This window comes from Salmo salar, chromosome ssa09 (genome assembly GCF_905237065.1).
Source record: "Salmo salar chromosome ssa09, Ssal_v3.1, whole genome shotgun sequence".
Taxonomy (NCBI): Eukaryota; Metazoa; Chordata; class Actinopteri; order Salmoniformes; family Salmonidae; genus Salmo; species Salmo salar.
In genome coordinates, this window is record NC_059450.1 from 73,815,062 (window position 1) to 73,841,155 (window position 26,094).

A 26,094-nucleotide genomic window follows, 5' to 3' on the forward strand; every position below is an offset into this window, starting at 1 on the left:
GAGGATAGAGGGAGAGACAGAGACAGAGAGACTGAGGAGGATAGAGGGAGAGAGAGAGACAGAGAGACTGAGGAGGACAGAGGGAGAGAGAGAGACAGAGAGACTGAGGGGGACAGAGGGAGAGAGAGAGACAGAGAGACTGAGGAGGATAGAGGGAGAGACAGAGACAGAGAGACTGAGGAGGATAGAGGGAGAGAGAGAGACAGAGAGACTGAGGGGGACAGAGGGAGAGAGAGAGACAGAGAGACTGAGGGGGACAGAGGGAGAGAGAGAGAGACAGAGAGACTGAGGAGGACAGAGGGAGAGAGAGACAGAGAGACTGAGGGGGACAGAGGGAGAGAGAGAGACAGAGAGACTGAGGGGGACAGAGGGAGAGAGAGAGACAGAGAGACTGAGGGGGACAGAGGGAGAGACAGAGACAGAGAGACTGAGGAGGATAGAGGGAGAGAGAGAGACAGAGAGACTGAGGAGGATAGAGGGAGAGAGAGAGAGACAGAGAGAGAGACTGAGGGGGACAGAGGGAGAGACAGAGACAGAGAGACTGAGGAGGATAGAGGGAGAGAGAGAGACAGAGAGACTGAGGAGGATAGAGGGAGAGTGAGAGAGACAGAGAGACTGAGGGGGACAGAGGGAGAGACAGAGACAGAGAGACTGAGGGGGACAGAGGGAGAGAGAGAGACAGAGAGACTGAGGAGGATAGAGGGAGAGAGAGAGACAGAGAGACTGAGGGGGACAGAGGGAGAGAGAGAGACAGAGAGACTGAGGGGGACAGAGGGAGAGAGAGAGACAGAGAGACTGAGGAGGATAGAGGGAGAGAGAGAGAGACAGAGAGACTGAGGGGGACAGAGGGAGAGAGAGAGACAGAGAGACTGAGGGGGACAGAGGGAGAGAGAGAGACAGAGAGACTGAGGGGGACAGAGGGAGAGAGAGAGACAGAGAGACTGAGGGGGACAGAGGGAGAGAGAGAGACAGAGAGACTGAGGGGGACAGAGGGAGAGAGAGAGACAGAGAGACTGAGGGGGACAGAGGGAGAGAGAGAGACAGAGAGACTGAGGGGGACAGAGGGAGAGAGAGAGAGACAGAGAGACTGAGGAGGATAGAGGGAGAGACAGAGACAGAGAGACTGAGGGGGACAGAGGGAGAGAGAGAGACAGAGAGACTGAGGGGGACAGAGGGAGAGAGAGACAGAGAGACTGAGGAGGATAGAGGGAGAGAGAGAGACAGAGAGACTGAGGGGGACAGAGGGAGAGAGAGAGACAGAGAGGCTGAGGGGGACAGAGGGAGAGAGAGAGAGAGAAATGAGACATAACCTGCCCAGCGGGTTGCCTGAGAGAGAGGCGACAGGGATTACGTACACAGCACAGCACACACAAGCACCCACCCCTCCCCCCGCCGGGCGCCGCTCACTGGGGCGCTGGGCCCGTGCCATGCAGTGTTTTGGAGGAAGGGAGACTTTGTGGCTCTTTGTGAAATCTTCCCTTATATGCCTCATCCAATGTTTTCACAAGTTTTACTTGCCTCACATACTGTAACATACTCCCACACAAACAGGATTTAGTGTTTTAGAGTTAGCTACACTTCTCCTAAATGTAAACTGTGTGATCTCAACCTAAATATCAAAATGTTTTTAATTCAAAATACATGTAAAATAAATAAGGTCACTGGAGCCAGAGGATATGTCTGAAAGATTTGTCTGTGTTTGTGTCTGTATGGTTCTATAATAGGATGGGTATTACATCATGGGAGGGCACAATGCAGGATTTCTCCCAGATTCACTTCAGCCATGTAATATAGGTGAGAGGAAGGTGTTTTCATAGCCCCATTCCTCTCCCACTGGCCAGGGACAGGAGAAATAGGCCAGGGACAGGGCAGAGAGGCCATGGACAGGGCAGAGAGGCCATGGACAGGGCAGAGAGGCCATGGACAGGGCAGAGAGGCCATGGACAGGGCAGACAGGCCAGGGACAGGGCAGACAGGCCATGGACAGGGCAGACAGGCCATGGGCAGGGCAGACAGGCTAGGGACAGGGCAGACAGGCCAGGGACAGGGCAGACAGGCTAGGGATAGAGCAGACAGGCTAGGAACAGAGCAGACAGGCTAGGAACAGAACAGACAGGCTAGGGACAGAACAGACAGGCTAGGGACAGAGCAGACAGGCTAGGGACAGAGCAGACAGGCTAGGGATAGAACAGACAGGCTAGGAACAGAGCAGACAGGCTAGGGACAGAGCAGACAGGCTAGGAACAGAGCAGACAGGCTAGGAACAGAGCAGACAGGCTAGGGACAGAACAGACAGGCTAGGGACAGAGCAGACAGGCTAGGGACAGAGCAGACAGGCTAGGGATAGAACAGACAGGCTAGGAACAGAGCAGACAGGCTAGGGACAGAGCAGACAGGCTAGGAACAGAGCAGACAGGCTAGGAACAGAGCAGACAGGCTAGGGACAGAACAGACAGGCTAGGGACAGAGCAGACAGGCTAGGGACAGAGCAGACAGGCTAGGGACAGAGCAGACAGGCTAGGGATAGAACAGACAGGCTAGGAACAGAGCAGACAGGCTAGGGACAGAGCAGACAGGCTAGGAACAGAGCAGACAGGCTAGGGACAGAGCAGACAGGCTAGGAACAGAACAGACAGGCTAGGAACAGAGCAGACAGGCTAGGAACAGAGCAGACAGGCTAGGGACAGAGCAGACAGGCTAGGGATAGAACAGACAGGCTAGGAACAGAGCAGACAGGCTAGGGACAGAGCAGACAGGCTAGGGACAGAGCAGACAGGCTAGGAACAGAGCAGACAGGCTAGGAACAGAACAGACAGGCTAGGGACAGAGCAGACAGGCTAGGGACAGAGCAGACAGGCTAGGGACAGAGCAGACAGGCTAGGGATAGAACAGACAGGCTAGGAACAGAGCAGACAGGCTAGGGACAGAGTAGACAGGCTAGGGACAGAGCAGACAGGCTAGAGACAGAGCAGACAGGCTAGGGACAGAGCAGACAGGCTAGGAACAGAGCAGACAGGCTAGGAACAGAGCAGACAGGCTAGGAACAGAGCAGACAGGCTAGGGACAGAGCAGACAGGCTAGGAACAGAGCAGACAGGCTAGGAACAGAGCAGACAGGCTAGGGACAGAGCAGACAGGCTAGGGACAGAGCAGACAGGCTAGGGACAGAGCAGACAGGCTAGGGACAGAGCAGACAGGCTAGGAACAGAGCAGACAGGCTAGGGATAGAACAGACAGGCTAGGAACAGAGCAGACAGGCTAGGAACAGAGCAGACAGGCTAGGAACAGAGCAGACAGGCTAGGGACAGAGCAGACAGGCTAGGGATAGAACAGACAGGCTAGGAACAGAGCAGACAGGCTAGGAACAGAGCAGACAGGCTAGGAACAGAGCAGACAGGCTAGGAACAGAGCAGACAGGCTAGGGACAGAGCAGACAGGCTAGGGATAGAACAGACAGGCTAGGGACAGAACAGACAGGCTAGGAACAGAGCAGACAGGCTAGGGATAGAACAGACAGGCTAGGAACAGAACAGACAGGCTAGGGATAGAGCAGACAGGCTAGGAACAGAGCAGACAGGCTAGGAACAGAGCAGACAGGCTAGGGACAGAGCTGCCTGTCTGGGGGACTCAATGTGTGCACGGTCAGGCGTCTCTCTGTGTTGTGTACACAAAGCCCTGAGTCCCTCCAACCCTAATGCAGATAACAGCCATCAGCACTGAGTGTCCCTGTTACCAGTCTAGAGCACACAGACCAGACCCAAAACGAATAACAGCCGGATACAGACAGAGACAGAACAGCTGCTCTGATAACAGGGACACACATTTAACCCTGATAAAATGCTGACTCACAGATTACCCTATTCAGTTCAGTTATCAAGGTAACACAAGAAAGCCTTCGCCATTTCTTTCATTTGAATTGATTAGCACACTGAACATTGTTTAATTGATTGCTTAAGTCCATTGAAAGATGGACGCTCTTGTTGTCTTGCTCTGTCCGAAATATCCGGAAACTGATTTTGATTGACTAGTCTGATAGCAGGGAGAACATAGACCAGTAGCCTTCAACCACGTTACAATGCCTCATTTTCTTCTCTGATGATTCTCGCTTGACTGCAGCCAAGTTACATACAAACAACGGTTTCAGTATGTAAATGGCTCCTCCTCTCCATGTTCATCTTTAACCTCCTTTCTTCCTTCCACCTCCTCTTTAACCTGGCTGGAACTTACTCTGGAAATTAGGATATTCCCTCAATGTACATCACCAGCCTTGGCTGGCTGGGGCTCTGTACAGTTAGTCACTTGATTATCCTCCCAGAAGCATGAGATACTGTGGGATGTTTGTCTGTTGTAGAGCCAGATCCATTCACTTCCACAGCAATCTACTAACACATCTCAAAATGAACACACTCTGTGACTTCACTAACTTTAAACAACTAGACCTTTCTGTTTCTTTGAAATACTTTTAAAATGATTTATTTATTTATTTATTTTATTGCCAATTATGAGTTGATTTATTTTTTTCCCACAGTGCTCGTATGGTAATCCCATCGATTCCAGACTATTTGGTTCTAAAAGTTGATTTATTCTTGAACGCATAGGAATGTTTCTGTTCCACAGCATTTAACCACATTGGTTCATATATACAGTATACAGCATGTCATAAGCAGAGTGGATTGTACACTGGATTCACCCAGATATCTTTTTATTTTTGGTTCCATCAAGCCATAAGAGATGGAAGCCATCTCCCATAAGAGCTGATCTCAGATCAGCTCTACTTGCCTTAACCTTTTCAATTAACCTGCTAACATCAACACTAGCCAGGGACACGTTTGTTTACAGCGTGAAATCATCACAACAAGGATCCACTTGCTTGTAAGATATTTTGCTCAGCTGCCATTTTGGCTTCCTAAAACTGCTGCGTAATATCAGAAGCCGGTGTCAGGGACGGAGATGGGGGATGGGGGGAGGTTTAGGTGATCGCTCCAGTGAGCCGTGAGAGGCGCCCCGGACCAGAGCTACCTCGTTAGCATGCACCTCACCACACCGCAAGGCCGGTCTTTAATGAACACAGACAAACCAGTAGCAGATGAAAAACAGAGCTGAGTGTCTGCTCAGTCCCTGTTGTTGATTACAGGGTGGTTTAGGCTGGATCACTGGTTGGTTAAGAAGAGAAGAGATAAGCACACAGCTAATTACATGCTGCTGAACTGCTTCCAGGGTCGCCACACACACACACATTTATGCACGCACACACACACACCAGACAGAGACAATGAAACAAAGACCTGAGAGAAGAGGAGGGAAAGAGAAGGAGGGAGGTAGAGAGGAGGAGGGATATAAGTAGAGAGGAGGAGGGAGGGAGAGAGGAGGAGGGAGGGATATAAGTAGAGAGGAGGAGGGAGGGAGAGAGGAGGAGGGAGGGATATAAGTAGGGAGGAGGAGGGAGGGAGAGAGGAGGAGGGAGGGATATAAGTAGAGAGGAGGAGGGAGGGAGAGAGGAGGAGGGAGGGAGAGAGGAGGAGGGAGGGATATAAGTAGAGAGGAGGAGGGAGGGAGAGGAGGAGGGAGGGATATAAGTAGAGAGGAGGAAGGAGGGAGAGAGGAGGAGGGAGGGATAGATGAGGATGAGGGAGAGAGGGAGGGGAGAGAGGAGAGAGAGAAGAGAGAGGATGAGGGAGAGAGGGCGGGATCGAGATTGGAGAGTGAGGTGGAGGGAGAGAGAGAGAGAAAGCAGGAAGAAGAGAGGAGGAGGGATGGAGAGAGGAGAGAGAGAGGAGGAGGGAGACAGGAGAGAGAGGAGAAGGGAGGGAGAGAGAAGAGAGAGAGGTGGAGGGAAGGAGAGAGGATAGAGAGGATGAGGGAGGGATAGGGAGGGAGGGAGAGAGGAGAGAGAGAGGAGGAGGGAGGGAGAGAGGAGAGAGAGGAGGAGGGAGGGAGAGAGGAGAGAGGGAGAGAGGAGAGAGAGAGGAGGAGCAAGGGAGAGAGGAGGAGAGAGAGGAGGAAGGAGGGAGATAGGAGAGAGAGATGAAGATGAGGGAGAGAGGAGGGAGGGAGAGAGGAGTGAGAGGTGGAAGGAGAGAGGGAGGGAACGAGGGAAGGAGAGAGGAGGAGGGATGGAGAGAGGAGAGAGAGAGGAGGAGGGAGACAGGAGAGAGAGGAGAAGGGAGGGAGAGAGAAGAGAGAGAGGTGGAGGGAAGGAGAGAGGATAGAGAGGATGAGGGAGGGATAGGGAGGGAGGGAGAGAGGAGAGAGAGAGGAGGAGGGAGGGAGAGAGGAGAGAGAGGAGGAGGGAGGGAGAGAGGAGAGAGGGAGAGAGGAGAGAGAGAGGAGGAGCAAGGGAGAGAGGAGGAGAGAGAGGAGGAAGGAGGGAGATAGGAGAGAGAGATGAAGATGAGGGAGAGAGGAGGGAGGGAGAGAGGAGTGAGAGGTGGAAGGAGAGAGGGAGGGAACGAGGGAAGGAGAGAGGAGGAGGGTGGGAGAGAGAGAGTGGAGGGAGAGAGGAGGTGGGAGGGAGAGAGAGAGGAGGATGAAGGAAGAGAGGAGAGAGAGAGGAGGGGGAGGGAGGGAGAGAGAAGAGTGAGAGATGGAAAGAGGGAGAGAGAAAGGAGGGAGGGAGTGAGGAGATCAAGTGAGGTAGAGAGAGGAAAGAGAGAGGAGGAGGGAGAGAGGAAAGAGAGGAGGAGGGAGGGATAGGGAGGGAGAGAGTAGAGTGAGAGATGGAGGGAGGGAGAGAGGGAAAGAGAGGAGGGAGGGAGGGAGAGAGGAGAGAGAGAGGAGGGAGGGAGGGAGAGAGAGGAGGAAGGAGGGAGATAGGAGAGAGATGAAGATGGAGGGAGAGAGGAGGGAGGGAGAGATGAGGAGGGAGGGAGAAAGGAGTGAGAGGTGGAAGGAGAGAGAGAGGGAAAGAGGGAAGGAGAGAGGAGGGAGGGAGAGAGAGGAGAGAGAGGGGAGGAGGGAGGAGGTGGGAGGGAGGAAAGAGAGGAGGAGGGAACAAGAGTGAGGGAGAGAGGCGAGAGAGAGGAGGAGGGAGGGCGGAGGGATGGATGGAAAGAGAGAAGAGGGAGGGAGAGAGGAGATAGAGAGAGGAGGAGGGAGAAAGGAAAGAAAGGAGGAGGGAGCGAGAGCGCGGGAGGGAGGGATAGAAGAAAAGGGTGGGAGGGAGAGAGAGAAGGGAGGCAGAGAGGGAGGGAGACAGGAGAAAGAGATGGATGGAGCAGAGGGAGGGAGGGAGGGGAGAGAGAGAGGAGGGAGGGAGAGAGAGGAGGGAGGGAGGAGAGAGAGAAAGAGGAGGGAGGGAGGAGAGAGAGAAAGAGGAAAAGAGAACACTAACGAGGTTGGAAACAATGGGCCAGCATCCCTGTGGAACGCTTTCCACACCTTGTAGAGTCCATCCCCCGACAAATTGAGGCTGTTCTGAGGGCAAAAGGGTGCAACTCAATATTAGGAAGGTGTCCTTAATGTATTGTCAGTGTATAGGTGATCACTCTTATTGGTCCCCCCCATTCCTACTGGACGACACTCTATCAACAAAGACTTCTCTAGAAATTGGATATTGGCTGCCAGGTATTGGAGGTTATTTATAAGTTGGTCACAATAGAGGGTAATAACCTTAGAATGTCGCTACTTTATTAAATGTGAAAATAGGCAGGCTACATTTTCTGAAACTACAACAGAATTGTATTTCCTAGTTCTTCAATCCCAAGTGGTGTGTTTTCTCATCCACACATCATTTGTGTGAGATGTACTTCCGTGAAGTGAGTGTTCTTGATAGCAGTCAAGGGGTGACGTGTGTGTGTGTGTGTGTGTGTGTGTGTGTGTCTGTCTGTTGAGTTGTCTAAATCCCTAGATGGTTTGCAGAAGCAGTGTTACAGGGGTATAATCTCTCCTCCAAATCCAATGAGTCCCGTCTTCTGTGCCAGGGGGTGTTGTTGCTCTGTGAAAAGAGATAGAGGGGGAAGGAGGAGAGTTAGAGAGGAATCACATCCTTCCCTTGGGCCTCTGGGATTTTCCAAACTACACCAAAGAGAGGGTGGCAGGTTTACTGTCTCACACACACACAGGCAGACGCAGACACACACACACACACACACACAACACAAGGTATAATTGGGTAAGACCCCAGTGGCTCAGACAGATATCAGAGGGAAGTTGAATAAGAGAACTGAAGATATAAAATAAATGTTATTTATTTGTGCTGGGAAGACACAGCTCTCCCAGACCACCTTAGTTGCTATGGAGAATGAACTGGTCAGCTTTGGGCTAGAGATATGTGTGTGTGTGTGTGTGTGTGTGTGTGTGTGTGTGTGTGTGTGTGTGTGTGTGTGTGTGTGTGTGTGTGTGTGTGTGTGTGTGTGTGTGTGTGTGTGTGTGTGTGTGTGTGTGGGTGTGTGTGTGTGTGTGTGTGCGTTTGTGTAGCTGTGTGTCTTCCTGTCTAGTAAAACACCATACAAGGCCAGGTATATGTTAACGTTTTATGGATTAACTTTAAAGGCTGACTTTTACAGGAGTTCATGACCCCAGCCTGTTTAACTCCAGACTATTCAGACATCATTACAGATTGAAAGAATACTGAGTGAAGATGGGACATCCTAGGTAAACATGTGGATCCATAACATTGTGAATACAGAGTGAATATGGGACATCCTCGGTAAACATGTGGATCCATAACATTGTGAATACAGAGTGAAGATGGGACATCCTCGGTAAACACGTGGATCCATAACATTGTGACACACTATTCCCACAAGGTCATGTGGGGAGTCTTTGTGAGTTCTCACGCAAATAAACAATTACACACACACACACACTGAACAAAAAGGTCTTTATGCACAGATAGTTGTTGTGGGATGTTTGATTTGCATATGTAGAGTTGCTAGGTGACATGTTTAATTGAGTGGAATGGACCAATTATTAATAGATTTTAAATGAGTGTGTGTGTGTGTGTGTGTGTGTGTGTGTGTGTGTGTGTGTGTGTGTGTATTTGTGTACTGTGTTGTGGTTGTGTGTGTCATCAGTAGATGACTGTATACAGTGTGTGTGCAGGTTTACACAATATCTATCGGGCCACATTTGCCCAGGTTGGGTGTGTGTGCCCACAGTCTGTTTTCACAATGCACGAACAGACTGTTTGCGCAGTGTGTGTGCATATCTGTGTTTGGTTGTGTGTGTGCGCGCATTTGTGTGTGTGTGGCGGTGCCCTTGCCAGTGCGTACAGACATAATGACGTGGTCGCCAGAGGTTCGGTCTTGCTTGCCTGCGTGTAATTGAGCTGACAACAGAACAATCATCACATTTCTCAGCTCAATAAAATCACAGGTTGTCCAGACTGATTAATAAACAGAATTAAATCAGACTAAACAATATCCAGTTTATTCCTTTTAATATACAAGATTTTTTTCCCTTTTTTCCGCTACTAGTGAAAAATACAGTATATTGAGTCTCTATTCTGTTTGGTTTCTATGAGTGAAAATGTTGTGTTTTTATTAACAAACAATTACAATTTTCGTTGAACTCTTCAAAGTGACTCACACATATAGTTAGATAGTCTCTCTGTCTCTCTCTGTCTCTCTCTCTCTCTCTCTCTCTCTCTCTCTCTCTCTCTCTCTCTCTCCCCCTCTCTCGCTTACGCACGCACACACACGCACACACACACACACACAACAAAGATAGAGTTTAAAGTTCCAAATGTTATTTCAATAACCATTTACAGTGTGCAGTCTACACTGTCCGATCAGGTGTGAATTTATTCTGAGCATGGTAGGGTAGATAGACTGAGTACAGACAGTGTACTGAAGCCAACATGCCCTCAACAGCTGGAGTTCAGAACCAATATATTCTAGGTGCCCATGAGAGAACCAATCAAAGTCCTGCAGGTAAGCAGATGATGGTCTGAGCGTGTTCAGGTTGTCATGTGATAAACAGACCACTTTTTAATCAGCACTTTATTAGGAGTTATACAGTAATTGGCTTACCCAGTGTGTGTGTGTGTGTGTGTGTGTGTGTGTGTGTGTGTGTGTGTGTGTGTGTGTGTGTGTTTGAGCTCCTCCAGTGTTTGTGAACCTATGGACATTGGACAATGTGTTAATTAGATTGCCAACTCTATAAAAAATGTTCATTATATTTATCTTCCTGAAACAGTGGACTGCTATATGGCACAATACCTCAGGTACAGACACCATAACAATACCTCTGGTAGAAATACCATCACAGTGATTTTTCAACTTCTGTTCTCTCCCTCTCTCCCGCTCACTCTCTCTGTCCCCATGGTAAGGTGAGCTGATGTATTTTGGCAATGTGTTTTGGAGGGATGACCTCTCTCTTTGCTGCGTCAGAATTCTACTCTTAATCATCCCCTATGTACCCCTCATACTGCTCAGAGCCTCCTTCCTCTCTTTCAGTCCTCTCTCCTGCCTCTCTCACTCTCTATTCCATCCCACCTCTCTCCCCCTTCATCTCTTCTTCTCACCTCCATCTGTCCCACTTTCTCTCTTTGTCTCTTTCTCTGTCCACCAGCTCTCCCCCTCTTCTCTCCTCTCTATCCCTTTCTTCCCACTTCTCTCCCTCTGTCTATTTTCAGGTCTCCCCCTTCCCCCTCTCCCCCTCCCCCTTCTCTCTCAGGGTCTTTTGGTGGTGTTCTTGACAAACTTGTCACTGAGTTGTGTGATGAGGTCAGCCAGTTCTCCAGTGGCCTGAGACTTTTCCTCCAGGAGCTCATAGCGCAGGCTGGAGATGTCCTGCTTGATCTCCTTCAGCTCACCTATAAGACACAAACACACACAGCCAGACAGTCACACACAAACCAAAACATATGAATGAAATACATAAAACAAACGCAAAGAAACACAAACATCAGTCTGGAGATGTCCAGTATTACCTCATTACAAATCTTCACTTAAAAAAACAAATTGTAAAATTTTGCTCATAATAGTCTTCTGTTAGTCCACACTGATAATTGAAGCTACTGTAGGATAAAATACACACTGACAACATCAACCCAGTCACACTCACACTGACCACATTAACCCAGTCACACTCACACTGACCACATTAACCCAGTCACACTCACACTGACAACATTAACCCAGTCACACTCACACTGACCACATTAACCCAGTCACACTCACACTGACAACATTAACCCAGTCACACTCACACTGACCACATTAACCCAGTCACACTCACACTGACCACATTAACCCCGTCACACTCACACTGACAACATTAACCCAGTCACACTCACACTGACCACATTAACCCAGTCACACTCACACTGACAACATTAACCCAGTCACACTCACATTGACCACATCAACCCAGTCACACTCACACTGACCACATCAACCCAGTCACACTCACACTGACCACATCAACCCAGTCACACTCACACTGACCACATTAACCCAGTCACACTCACACTGACAACATTAACCCAGTCACACTCACACTGACCACATTAACCCAGTCATACTCACACTGACCACATCAACCCAGTCACACTCACACTGACCACATCAACCCAGTCACACTCACACTGACAACATTAACCCAGTCACACTCACACTGACAACATTAACCCAGTCACACTCACACTGACAACATTAACCCAGTCACACACACTGACAACATTAACCCAGTCACACTCACACTGACCACATTAACCCAGTCACACTCACACTGACAACATTAACCCAGTCACACTCACACTGACAACATCAACCCAGTCACACTCACACTGACCATATTAACCCAGTCAAACTGACCACACCAACCCAGTCACACTGACACTGACCACATTAACCCAGTCACACTCACACTGACCACATTAACCCAGTCACACTCACACTGACAACATCAACCCAGTCACACTCACACTGACAACATTAACTCAGTCACACTCACACTGACCACATTAACCCAGTCACACACACACTGACCACATTAACCCAGTCACACTCACACTGACAACAGCAACCCAGTCACACTCACACTGACAACATCAACCCAGTCACACTCACAACATCAACCCAGTCACACTCACAACATCAACCCAGTCACACTCACAACATCAACCCAGTCACACTCACACTGACCACATCAACCCAGTCACACTCACAACATCAACCCAGTCACACTCACAACATCAACCCAGTCACACTCACACTGACCACATCAACCCAGTCACACTCACACTGACAACATTAACCCAGTCACACTCACACTGACCACATTAACCCAGTCACACTCACACTGACCACACCAACCCAGTCACACTCACACTGACCACATCAACCCAGTCACACTCACACTGACCACATTAACCCAGTCACACTCACACTGACCACACCAACCCAGTCACACTCACACTGACCACATCAACCCAGTCACACTCACAACATCAACCCAGTCACACTCACAACATCAACCCAGTCACACTCACAACATCAACCCAGTCACACTCACACTGACCACACCAACCCAGTCATACTCACACTGACCACATTAACCCAGTCACACTCACACTGACCACACCAACCCAGTCACACTCACACTGACATTAACCCAGTCACACTCACACTGACCACATTAACCCAGTCACACTCACACTGACAACATTAACCCAGTCACACTCACACTGACCACATTAACCCAGTCACACTCACACTGACAACATTAACCCAGTCACACTCACACTGACCACATTAACCAAGTCACACTCACACTGATAACATTAACCCAGTCACACTCACACTGACAACAATAACCCAGTCACACTCACACTGACCACATTAACCCAGTCACACTCACACTGACCACATTAACCCAGTCACACTCACATTGACCACATCAACCCAGTCACACTCACACTGACCACATCAACCCAGTCACACTCACACTGACCACATCAACCCAGTCACACTCACACTGACCACATCAACCCAGTCACACTCACACTGACCACATTAACCCAGTCACACTCACACTGACAACATTAACCCAGTCACACTCACACTGACCACATTAACCCAGTCATACTCACACTGACCACATCAACCCAGTCACACTCACACTGACCACATCAACCCAGTCACACTCACACTGACAACATTAACCCAGTCACACTCACACTGACAACATTAACCCAGTCACACACACTGACAACATTAATTAACCCAGTCACACTCACACTGACCACATTAACCCAGTCACACTCACACTGACAACATTAACCCAGTCACACTCACACTGACAACATCAACCCAGTCACACTCACACTGACCACATTAACCCAGTCACACTCACACTGACCACACCAACCCAGTCACACTGACACTGACCACATTAACCCAGTCACACTCACACTGACCACATTAACCCAGTCACACTCACACTGACAACATCAACCCAGTCACACTCACACTGACAACATTAACTCAGTCACACTCACACTGACCACATTAACCCAGTCACACACACACTGACCACATTAACCCAGTCACACACACACTGACCACATTAACCCAGTCACACTCACACTGACAACAGCAACCCAGTCACACTCACACTGACAACATCAACCCAGTCACACTCACAACATCAACCCAGTCACACTCACAACATCAACCCAGTCACACTCACAACATCAACCCAGTCACACTCACACTGACCACATCAACCCAGTCACACTGACCACATCAACCCAGTCACACTCACAACATCAACCCAGTCACACTCACAACATCAACCCAGTCACACTCACACTGACCACATCAACCCAGTCACACTCACACTGACAACATTAACCCAGTCACACTCACACTGACAACATTAACCCAGTCACACTCACACTGACCACACCAACCCAGTCACACTCACACTGACCACATCAACCCAGTCACACTCACAACATCAACCCAGTCACACTCACAACATCAACCCAGTCACACTCACACTGACCACATCAACCCAGTCACACTCACACTGACAACATTAACCCAGTCACACTCACACTGACAACATCAACCCAGTCACACTCACACTGACAACATTAACTCAGTCACACTCACACTGACCACATTAACCCAGTCACACACACACTGACCACATTAACCCAGTCACACACACACTGACCACATTAACCCAGTCACACTCACACTGACAACAGCAACCCAGTCACACTCACACTGACAACATCAACCCAGTCACACTCACAACATCAACCCAGTCACACTCACACTGACCACATCAACCCAGTCACACTCACAACATCAACCCAGTCACACTCACAACATCAACCCAGTCACACTCACACTGACCACATCAACCCAGTCACACTCACACTGACAACATTAACCCAGTCACACTCACACTGACCACATTAACCCAGTCACACTCACACTGACCACACCAACCCAGTCACACTCACACTGACCACATCAACCCAGTCACACTCACAACATCAACCCAGTCACACTCACAACATCAACCCAGTCACACTCACAACATCAACCCAGTCACACTCACAACATCAACCCAGTCACACTCACACTGACCACACCAACCCAGTCATACTCACACTGACCACATTAACCCAGTCACACTCACACTGACCACACCAACCCAGTCACACTCACACTGACCACACCAACCCAGTCACACTCACACTGACCACACCAACCCAGTCACACTCACAACATTAACCCAGTCACACTCACACTGACCACATCAACCCAGTCACACTCACACTGACCACATCAACCCAGTCACACTCACACTCACCACATTAACCCAGTCACACTCACACTGACAACATCAACCCAGTCACACTCACACTGACCACATTAACCCAGTCACACTCACACTGACCACATTAACCCAGTCACACTCACACTGACCACATCAACCCAGTCACACTCACACTGACCACATTAACCCAGTCACACTCACACTGACAACATCAACCCAGTCACACTCACACTCACACTGACCACATCAACCCAGTCACACTCACACTGACCACACCAACCCAGTTACAATCACAACACACACCCAGTTACAATCACAACAGCAACCCAGTCACACTCACAACAGCAACCCAGTCAGGAAGAATCTGGTGAGGTACATAAAGTCGACGTTAAAGGAGATTAGATCCTTACCTTCATTGACGTCATCATTCTCTCTGTCAACCTGAGCCTTCAGAACATACCGCTTAATGAGACGCTTCATGATCTTCTGCAGGAGGAGAGAGTGGAGAGAGGGATGAGGGGAGAGGAGGATGGGAGGAGAGTGCAGAGAGGTGAGAAAATATGAAAGGGAGAGTAGAGGTGGAGAGGAGAGAGTTGGAGTTATGAAAGCTGAAAATATTATACTAGGTTATTAAACGAAACTAAAACTAATCATGACAAAACTATTTAGCAAACTGAAATAAAATAATTAACAAACCCATAAGAAAAACTAAAACTTTACTGAAACTATTATCTCTAACCCCAAAACGAATAAAACCCATCATGAATTATGTGAATGTTTATTTTTTTTACTTTGGGCAGTACTCTAATGGTGTTTAAGATACTGAATGTGGTGGGTAAATGTGGACATGTTTCAAAAATGCCTTGCTTGTTCATCACTATTTAACCTTTATTTAACTAGCCAAGTCAGTTAAGAACTAATTTTTATTTACAATGACAGCCTACCGGGAACAATGGGTTAACTGCCTTGTTCAGGGGCAAAACAACAGATTATCACCTTGTCACCTCGGGGATTCGAACCAGCAACATTTCAGTTACTGGCCCAACGCTCTAACCACTAGGCTACCTGCTGCCCTGAACTAGCACTAGCTATCATTAGCTAACAGGGGAAAAAACTGCTAGGTGGCTAACTAATGCTAAAAAGTATTAGATTGGTGTAAACATGGGCGAGAGAGAGTTACCTTCCAACATATTTTTGGCACCAGTCTCTGCACTATTCCTTTAAATCCAAGTCACATCGAGATTGATTTTATAATTTAAACATAACCTAACCTTAGCCCCTGAGAACCCATACAGCCATAGGGTTCTCATTTGAACAATTGACCCCAGTGGGGCAACTGTACCAACACTTTATCTACACGTTGATAATTACTACAGGCAATACATACGCTTTTGGAAACCTCAGAAATTCTACTTTCAAATGTACCTTGAACACTCGGTTTAATTATCAACCAAAAATAACTTTACGAATACAAAAGATACACTTATTATGCGTGTTTACCTCAACGATTCCCACTGAGGTTTTGCAAGACACTTCCTGAGCTAATGGAAACTCGGGTGGGAACAACAAAAAAAAACATCAGCTCAAAGCTGTGTTAAATAAAACATTAACTGTTTTACCACAGATTTCCACAGAGGTTGTCTTTTGTAAAGTTATTTTGTGATGATAATTAAGTTGAGTGTTCAAGGTTTCCAAAACCATATTGCAATAACGGGTAAATTGTTTCTAGACAGATCAATTGTTTTCTTGACCAAATGACCAGCCAATCAATAGGGACGTGGAACGACTCCAACGTAGCATTGGTGTCATGAGAAGGCCTAACCTAACCTAACCTATGACCTGACCCATCACCTTATGTATTACTGCTCCCAGTTGGAAGAAGTGACCTAAAAAAACGCTCACCACACAATTTGCTCCTAGCCTCTCACACTTTCTGTCGCTAACACTAAAATTGAAATTAAATAATATAAAAATGAAATAGAAACATTTGTATACAACTATAACTAAATACAACTAATATAAAAACACAAAACTATAATAACATTGAAGCAGTGTTGGAAAAAGTACCCAATTGTCATACTTGAGTAAAGGTAAAGATACCTTTATAGAAAATAACTGCCTAGTTAAATAAAGGTTAAATAAAAATGTAAAATTAAAACAGAAAAGTGAAAGTCATCCAGTAAAATACTACTTGAGTAAAAGTATAAAAGTATTTGGTTTCAAATATACTGAAGTATCAAAAGTAAAAGTAAAAGTAGAAATAATTTCACATTCCTTATATTAACCAAACAAGGCAGGACAATTTAATTTGTAATTTTTTTATTTACGGATAGCGAGGGGCGCACTCCAAGTATTTGTGTTTAGTGATTCCGCCAGATCAGAGGCTGTAAGGATAACCAGGGATGTTCTCTTGATAAGTGTGTGAATTTGAAAATGTTCCTGTTCTGCTAAGCATTTGAAATGTTTAACACTTTTGGGTGTAAAATGTATGGAGTAAAAAGCACATCATTTTCTTTAGGAATGTAGTGAAGTCAAAAGTAAAAGTTGTCGAAAAATATAAATAGTAAAGTAAAGTAAGTACAGATACCCCTCAAAAACTACTTAACTAGTACTTTAAGTATTTTTTCTTACAGTTGAAGTCGGAAGTCGCACGGGGGGCCAGTACAATTTTTTTTTTTTAAATGCATGAAATGAAAATGAAATGTATGTATTCACTACTGTAAGTCGCTCTAAGTCACTGTATCACAATTCCAAAGGATCAGAAGTTTACATACACTACGTTGACTGTGCCTTTAAACAGCTTTGAAAATTCCAGAAAATGATTTCATGGCATTAGAAGCTTCTGATAGGCTAATTGACAATTTGAGACAATTGGAGGTGTACCCGTGGATGTATTTCAAGGCCTACCTTCAAAGTCAGTGCCTCTTTGCTTGACATCATGGGAAAATCAAAAGAAATCAGAAATCAAATGCCTGAAGGTACAACGTTCATCTGTACAAACAATAGTACACAAGTATAAACACCATGGGACCACACAGCCATCATACCGCTCAGGAAGGAGACGCATTCTGTCTCCTAGAGATGAAAGTACTGTGGTGTGAAAAGTGCAAATCAATCCCAGAACAACAGCAAAGGACCTTGTGAAGATGCTGGAGGAGACAGGTACGAAGGTATCTATAACCACAATAAAACGAGTCCTATATCGACATAACCTGAAAGGCCGCTCAGCAAGGAAGAAGTCACTGATCCAAAACCGCCATAAAAAAGCCAGACTACGATTTTCAACTGCACATGGGGACAAAGTTCGTACTTCTTGGAGAAATGTCCTCTGGTCTGATGGAAGAAAAATATAACTGTTTGGCCATAATGACCATCGTTATGTTTGGAGGAAAAAGGGGGAGGCTTGCAAGCCGAAGAACACCATCCCAACCGTGAAGCACGGGGGTGGCAGCATCATATTGTGGGGGTGCTTTGCTGCAGGAGGGACTGGTGCACAAGTGTCATATATAAAAATAAAGCTTAACTTCTTGTTAACCTGTTTAGGATAGGGCGCAGTATTTTCACGGCCGGATAAAAAACGTACCCGATTTAATCTGGTTATTACTCCTGCCCAGAAACTAGAATATGCATATAATTATTTTATTTGGATAGAAAACACCCTAAAGTTTCTAAAACTGTTTGAATGGTGTCTGTGAGTATAACAGAACTCATTTGGCAGGCCAAAACCTGAGAAGATTCCATACAGGAAGTGCCCTCTCTGACCATTTCTTGGCCTTCTATAGCCTCTTTATGGAAAACAGAGGATCTCTGCTGTAACGTGACATTTTCTAAGGCTCCCATAGGCTCTCAGAAGGCGCCAGAACGGGGAATGATGACTCTGCAGTCCCTGGGCGGAAAACAGTAGGGGATTTGGATAGTGGTAGATCTGAGAACAATGACACGGGCGTGCGCGTGAAGACACCATTTTCTTCTTTCAGTCTTTGAACGAAAACAACGTCTCCCGGTCGGAATATTATCGCTATTTTACGAGAAAAATCGCATAAAAATTGATTTTAAACAGCGTTTGACCATCTTCGAAGTTCGGTAATGGAATATTTTGAATTTTTTTGTCACGATATGCGCCGTCGCGTCACCCTTCGGATAGTGTCTTGAACGCAAGAACAAAACGCCGCTATTTGGATATAACTATGGATTATTTGGAACCAAAACAACATTGGGTGTTGAAGTAGAAGTCCTGGGAATGCATTCTGATGAAGAACAGCAAAGGTAATCCAATTTTTCTTATAGTAAATCTGAGTTTGGTGAGTGCCAAACTTGGTGGGTGTCAAAATAGCTAGCCATGATGGCCGGGCTATCTACTCAGAATATTGCAAAATGTGCTTTCACCGAAAAGCTATTTTAAAATCGGACACCGCGATTGCATAAAGGAGTTCTGTATCTATAATTTGTGAACGTTTATCGTGAGTAATTTAGTAAATTCACCGGAAGTTTCGGTGGGTATGCTAGTTCTGAACAAAACATGCTAATGTAAAAAGCTGGTTTTTGATATAAATATGAACTTGATTGAACAAAACATGCATGTATTGTATAACATAATGTCCTAGGAGTGTCATCTGATGAAGATCATCAAAGGTTAGTGCTGCATTTAGCTGTGGTTTTGGTTTTTGTGACATTATATGCTAGCTTGAAAAATGGGTGTCTGATTATTTCTGGCTGGGTACTCTCCTGACATAATGTAATGTTTTGCTTTCGTTGTAAAGCCTTTTTGAAATCGGACAATGTGGTTAGATAAAGGAGAGTCTTGTCTTTAAAATGGTGTAAAATAGTCATATGTTTGAAAAATTTAAGTTTTGGGATTTTTGAGGAGTTTGTAATTCGCGCCACGCTCTATCATTGGATATTGGCGAGGCGTTCCGCTAGCGGAGCATCTAGATGTAAGAGGTTAATCCAACCGCTGTGTCAGATTTCAAAAAGGCTTTACGGCGAAAGCACACCATGTGATTATCTGAGGACAGCGCCCCGCATACAAAAGCATGAAAAACATTTTTCAACCAGGCAGGTGCGCCACGAAAGTCAGAAATAGACATATAATAAATGCCTTACCTTTGAAGATCTTCTTCTGTTGGCACTCCAAAAGGTCCCAGCTACATCACAAATGTTCCTTTTTTTCGATAAAGTCCTTTATAACCCCAAAAACTCAGTTTAGCTGGTGCACTTCATTCAATAATCCACCGGTTTCCCTCCTTCAAAATGCATACAAAATGAATCCAAAACGTTACCAATAAATAAATGACCTGCTTCCACACACACCATTTCTCGGTACAGCGTTAAACCGATATGCAGTCGGTCTCAACATCTATCTGACTCGATAATTGTCTATTTCTCCCTAGCTCTATCATTCTTTTTCCTTCTGTGCCCCCATTCCCCTCTGACTTTTTCTCACCTATTACCCTCCTACACCCATCTTTCTTTCTTTCTTTCTTTCTTTCTTTCTTTCTTTCTTTCTTTCTTTCTTTCTTTCTTTCTTTCTTTCTTTCTTTCTTTCTTTCTTTCTTTCTTTCTTTCTTTCTTTCTTTCTTACCTGGTATCTGGTAGGGTGTTTGATAGGTTTTCTGAGAGTGGACTCCTCTCGTAGTCGACCATGTGCCATGTAGCGTTCACCCTACAAAAAGACAACATGAGTTATACATATATAAACAGAGGAAACCCTGTGCACAGCAGTGCATCTAGATCAGGGATCTCCAACCCTGTTCCTACACAGCTACCGTCCTGTAGGTTCACTCTAACCCTAATCTAGAAAACCTGATTGTAATAAATAGCTTGTTTATAAGCTGAATCAGGTTACTTACAACTGGGGTTGGAGTGAAAACCTACAGGAGGGTAGCTCACCAGGAACAGGGTTGGAGAGCCCTGCTCTAAATCCAGGTGCTGGTATTGGCAGGAACAACAAGTATTCCGGAATTCAGTATGCAGGAACAAACAGTATTCAATATTCAGTATGTAGGAACAACTAGTATTCTGAAATTCAGTATGCAGGAACAAATAGTATTCAATATTCAGTATGTAGGAACAACTAATAGTCAATATTCAATATGCAGGAACAACTAGTATTCCGAAATTCAGTATGCAGGAACAACTCGTATTAAATATTCAGTATGCAGGAGCAACTACTATTCAGTATGCAGGAACAACTAGTATTCAATATTCATTATGCAGAAACAACTAGTAGTCAATATTCAGTATGCAGGAACAACTAGTATTACATTTTCACTATGCAGGAACAACTAGTATTCAGTATGCAGGAACAACTAGTATTCAATATTCATTATGCAGAAACAACTAGTAGTCAATATTCAGTATGCAGAAACAACTAGTAGTCAATATTCAGTATGCAGGAAAAACTAGTATTCAGTAATCAGATTGCAGAAACAACTAGTATTCAATATTCAGTATGCAGGAACAACTAGTATTCAGTATTCAATATGCAGGAACGACAAGTATTCAGTTTGCAGGAACAACTAGTAATCAATATTCAATAGGCAGGAATGACAAGTATTCAATATGCAGGAACAACTAGTAGTCAATATTCAGTATACAGGAAAAACTAGTATTCAGTAATCAGATTGCATGAACAACTAGTATTCAATATTCAGTATGCAGGAACAACTAGTATTCAGTATTCAATATGCAGGAACGACAAGTATTCAGTTTGCAGGAACAACTAGTAATCAATATTCAATAGGCAGGAATGACAAGTATTCAATATGCAGGAACAACTAGTAGTCAATATTCAGTATACAGGAAAAACTAGTATTCAGTAATCAGATTGCAGGAACAACTAGTATTCAGTATGCAGGAACAACTAGTATTCAATATTCAGTATGCAGGAACAACTAGTATTCAATATTCAGTATGCAGGACCAACTAGTAGTCAATATTCAGTATGCAGGAAAAACTAGTATTCAGTATGCAGGAAAAACTAGTATTCAATATTCAGTATGCAGGAACAACTAGTATTCAATATTCAGTATGTAGGAACAACTAGTATTCAATATTCAGTAGGCAGGAATGACAAGTATTCAGTATTCAGTATGTAGGAACAACTACAGAAGACAGGCGATCAACCTTGACTTTAGTTGTATTTATTCATATTTTTCATGTATATGAGGAGATGTTAGCCACAACAACACAACATAAGCTATACTGTATATGAGGAGAAGTCAGCCACAACAACACAAAATGAGCTATATATGAGGAGAAGTCAGCCACAACAACATTAGTTATATTTAAGGACAAGTTAGCCACAACAACATGAGCTATACATGAGGAGGAGTTATCCACAACAACACAACATAAGCTGTAAATGAGGAGAAGTTAGCCACAACAACAGGAGCTATACATGAGGAGGAGTTATCCACAACAACACAACATAAGCTGTAAATGAGGAGAAGTTAGCCACAACAACACAACATAAGCTGTAAATGAGGAGAAGTTAGCCACAACAACACAACATAAGCTGTAAATGAGGAGATGTTAGCCACAACAACACAACATGAGCTATATATGAGGAGAAGTTAGCCACAACATGAGCTATATATGAGGAGAAGTTAGCCACAACACAACATGAGCTATACTGTATATGAGGAGAAGTTAGCCACAACAACACAACATGAGCTATATACGAGAAGTTAGCCACAACAACACAACATGAGCTATATATGAGGAGAAGTTAGCCACAACAACACAACATGAGCTATATATGAGGAGAAGTTAGCTACATCAACACAACATGAACTATATATGAGGAGAAGTCAGCCACAACAACATGAGCTATATTTAAGGACAAGTTAGCCACAACAACAGGAGCTATACATGAGGAGGAGTTATCCACAACAACACAACATAAGCTGTAAATGAGGAGAAGTTAGCCACAACAACACAACATGAGCTATTTATGAGGAGAAGTTAGCCACAAAAACACAACATGAGATACATACGAGGAGGTGTTAGCCACAACAACACAACATGAGCTATATACGAGGAGAAGTTAGCCACAACAACACAACATGAGCTATATATGAGGAAGAGTTATCCACAACATAAGCTGTAAATAAGGAGAAGTTATCCATAACAACACAACATAAGCTGTAAATGAGGAGAAGTTAGCAACAACAACACAACATGAACTATATATGAGGAGAAGTTAGCAACAACAACACAACATGAACTATGTATGAGGAGAAGTTAGCAACAACAACATGAACTATATATGAGGAGAAGTTAGCCACAACAACACAACATGAGCTATATACGAGGAGAAGTTAGCCATTACAACACAACATGATATATATGAGGAGAAATTAGCCACAACAACACAACATGAGCTATATATGAGGAGGAGTTATCCACAACAAAACAACATGAGCTATTTATGAAGAGAAGTTAGCCACAACAACACAACATGAGCTATATATGAGGAGAAGTTAGCCACAACACAACATGAGCTATATATGAGGAGGAGTTATCCACAACAACACAGCAAAAGCTGTAAATAAGGAGGAGTTATCCACAACAACACAGCAAAAGCTGTAAATAAGGAGAAGTTAGCCACAACAACACAACATAAGCTGTAAATGAGGAGAAGTTATCCACAACAACACAACATGAGCTAACCGGTGTCTGTATATAGCCTCGCTAATTTTATAGCCTCGCTACAGTATATAGCCTCGCTACTGTTCTTTTTCACTGTCTTTTTACTGTTGTTTTATTTCTTTACTTACCTATTGTTCACCTAATACCTTTTTTGCACCATTGGTTAGAGCCTGTAAATAAGCATTTCACTGCAAGGTCTGCACCTGTTGTATTCGGCGCACGTGACAAAACAAACTTTGATTTGATATGCGGAGAAGTTAGCCAAAAGAAAACAACATGAGCAATATATGAGGAGAAGTTAGCCACAACAACACAACATGAGCTATATATGAGGAGAAGTTAGCCACAACAACACAACATGAGCTATATATGAGGAGGAGTTATCCACAAAAACACAAAATAAGCTGTAAATGAGGAGAAGTTAGCTACATCAACACAACATGAACTATATATGAGGAGAAGTCAGCCACAACAACATGAGCTATATTTAAGGACAAGTTAGCCACAACAACAGGAGCTATACATGAGGAGGAGTTATCCACAACAACACAACATAAGCTGTAAATGAGGAGAAGTTAGCCACAACAACACAACATGAGCTATTTATGAGGAGAAGTTAGCCACAAAAACACAACATGAGATACATACGAGGAGGTGTTAGCCACAACAACACAACATGAGCTATATACGAGGAGAAGTTAGCCACAACAACACAACATGAGCTATATATGAGGAGAAGTTAGCCACAACAACACAACATGAGCTATATATGAGAAAGAGTTATCCACAACATAAGCTGTAAATGAGGAGAAGTTATCCATAACAACACAACATAAGCTGTAAATGAGGAGAAGTTAGCAACAACAACACAACATGAACTATATATGAGGAGAAGTTAGCAACAACAACATGAACTATATATGAGGAGAAGTTAGCCACAACAACACAACATGAGCTATATACGAGGAGAAGTTAGCCATTACAACACAACATGATATATATGAGGAGAAATTAGCCACAACAACACATGAGCTACATATGAGGAGGAGTTATCCACAACAAAACAGCATGAGCTATTTATGAAGAGAAGTTAGCCACAACAACACAACATGAGCTATATATGAGGAGAAGTTAGCCACAACAACACAACATGAGCTATAAATGAGGAGGAGTTAGCCACAACACAACATGATATATATATGAGGAGAAGTTAGACACAACAACACAACATGAGCTATATAAACTCCCCTTTTTCAGGACCCTGTCTCTCAAAGATGTTTTGTAAAAATCCAAATAACCTCACAGATCTTCATGGTAAAGGGTTTAAACACTGTTTCCCATGCTTGTTCAATGAACCATAAACAATTAATGGACATGCACCTGTGGAACGGTCGTTAAGACACTAACAGCTTACAGACGGTAGACAATTAAGGTCACAGTTATGAAAACTTATGACACTACAGAGGCCTTTCTACTGACTGAAAAACACCAAAAGAAAGATGCCCAGGGTCCCTGCTCATCTGCGTGAACGTGCCTAAGGCATGCTGCAAGGAGGCATGAGGACTGCAGATGTGGCCAGGGCAATAAATTGCAATGTCCGTACTGTGAGACGCCTAAGACAGCGCTACAGAGAGACAGGACGGACAACTGATCGTTCTCGCAGTGGCAGACCACGTGTCACAACACCTGCACAGGATCGGTACATCCGAACATCACACCTGTGGGACAGGTACAGGATGGCAACAACAACTGCCTGAGTTACACCAGGAACGCACAATCCCTCCATCAGTGCTCAGACTGTCCGCAATAGGCTGAGAGAGGCTGGACTGAGGGCTTGTAGGCCTGTTGTAAGGCAGGTCCTCACCAGACATCACCGGCAACAACGTTGCCTATGGGCACAAACCCACCGTCGCTGGATCAGACAGGACTGGCAAAAAGTGCTCTTCACTGATGAGTTGCGGTTTTGTCTCACCAGGGGTGATGGTCGGATTTGCGTTTATCGTCGAAGGAATGAGCGTTACACCGAGGCCTGTACTCTGGAGCGGGATCGATTTGGAGGTGGAGCGTCCATCATGGTCTGGGGCGGTGTGTCACAGCATCATAGGACTGAGCTTGTTGTCAATGCCGGCAATCTCAACACTGTGTGTTACAGGGAAGACATCCTTCTCCCTCATGTGGTACCCTTCCTGCAGGCTCATCCTGACATGACCCTTCAGCATGACCCTCTAGCATGACAACAAGCCATACTACTCGTTCTGTGCGTGATTTCCTGCAAGACAGGAATGTCAGTATTCTTCCATGGCCAGCGAAGAGTCCGGATCTCAATCCCATTGAGCACGTCTGGGACCTGTTAGATCGGAGGGTGAGGGCTAGGGCCATTCCCCCCAGAAATGTCCGGGAACTTGCACGACCCTTGGTAGAAGAGTGGGGTAACATCTCACAGCAAGATCTGGCAAATCTGGTGCAGTCCATGAGAAGGAGATGCACTGCAGTACTTAATGCAGCTGGTGGCCACACCAGATACTGACTGTTACTTTTGATTTTGACCACCCCTTTGTTCAGGGACACATTACTCCATTTCTGTTAGTCACATGTCTGTGGAACTTGTTCAGTGTATGTCTCAGTTGTTGAATCTTGTTATGTTCATACAAATATTTCCACATGTTAAGTTTGCTGAAAATAAACACAGTTGACAGTGAGA

At 45.2% G+C, this 26,094-nt stretch overlaps 1 protein-coding gene across 1 annotated transcript in view; it reads right to left on the reverse strand.

Annotated features, from left to right (window-relative positions):
- Nucleotides 1-10,612: 10,612 nt before the first annotated feature.
- Nucleotides 10,613-26,094, reverse strand: part of trpc7b (transient receptor potential cation channel, subfamily C, member 7b) — a 66,695-nt gene continuing 51,213 nt past the window's right edge. The window contains exons 10-12 of the mRNA XM_014212395.2: nt 20,323-20,403; nt 15,152-15,227; nt 10,613-10,755 (exon numbers count right to left, since the gene is read on the reverse strand). Of these exons, the coding sequence (XP_014067870.2) occupies nt 10,613-10,755; nt 15,152-15,227; nt 20,323-20,403 (300 nt within the window). The remainder of the gene's footprint in view (nt 10,756-15,151; nt 15,228-20,322; nt 20,404-26,094) is intronic.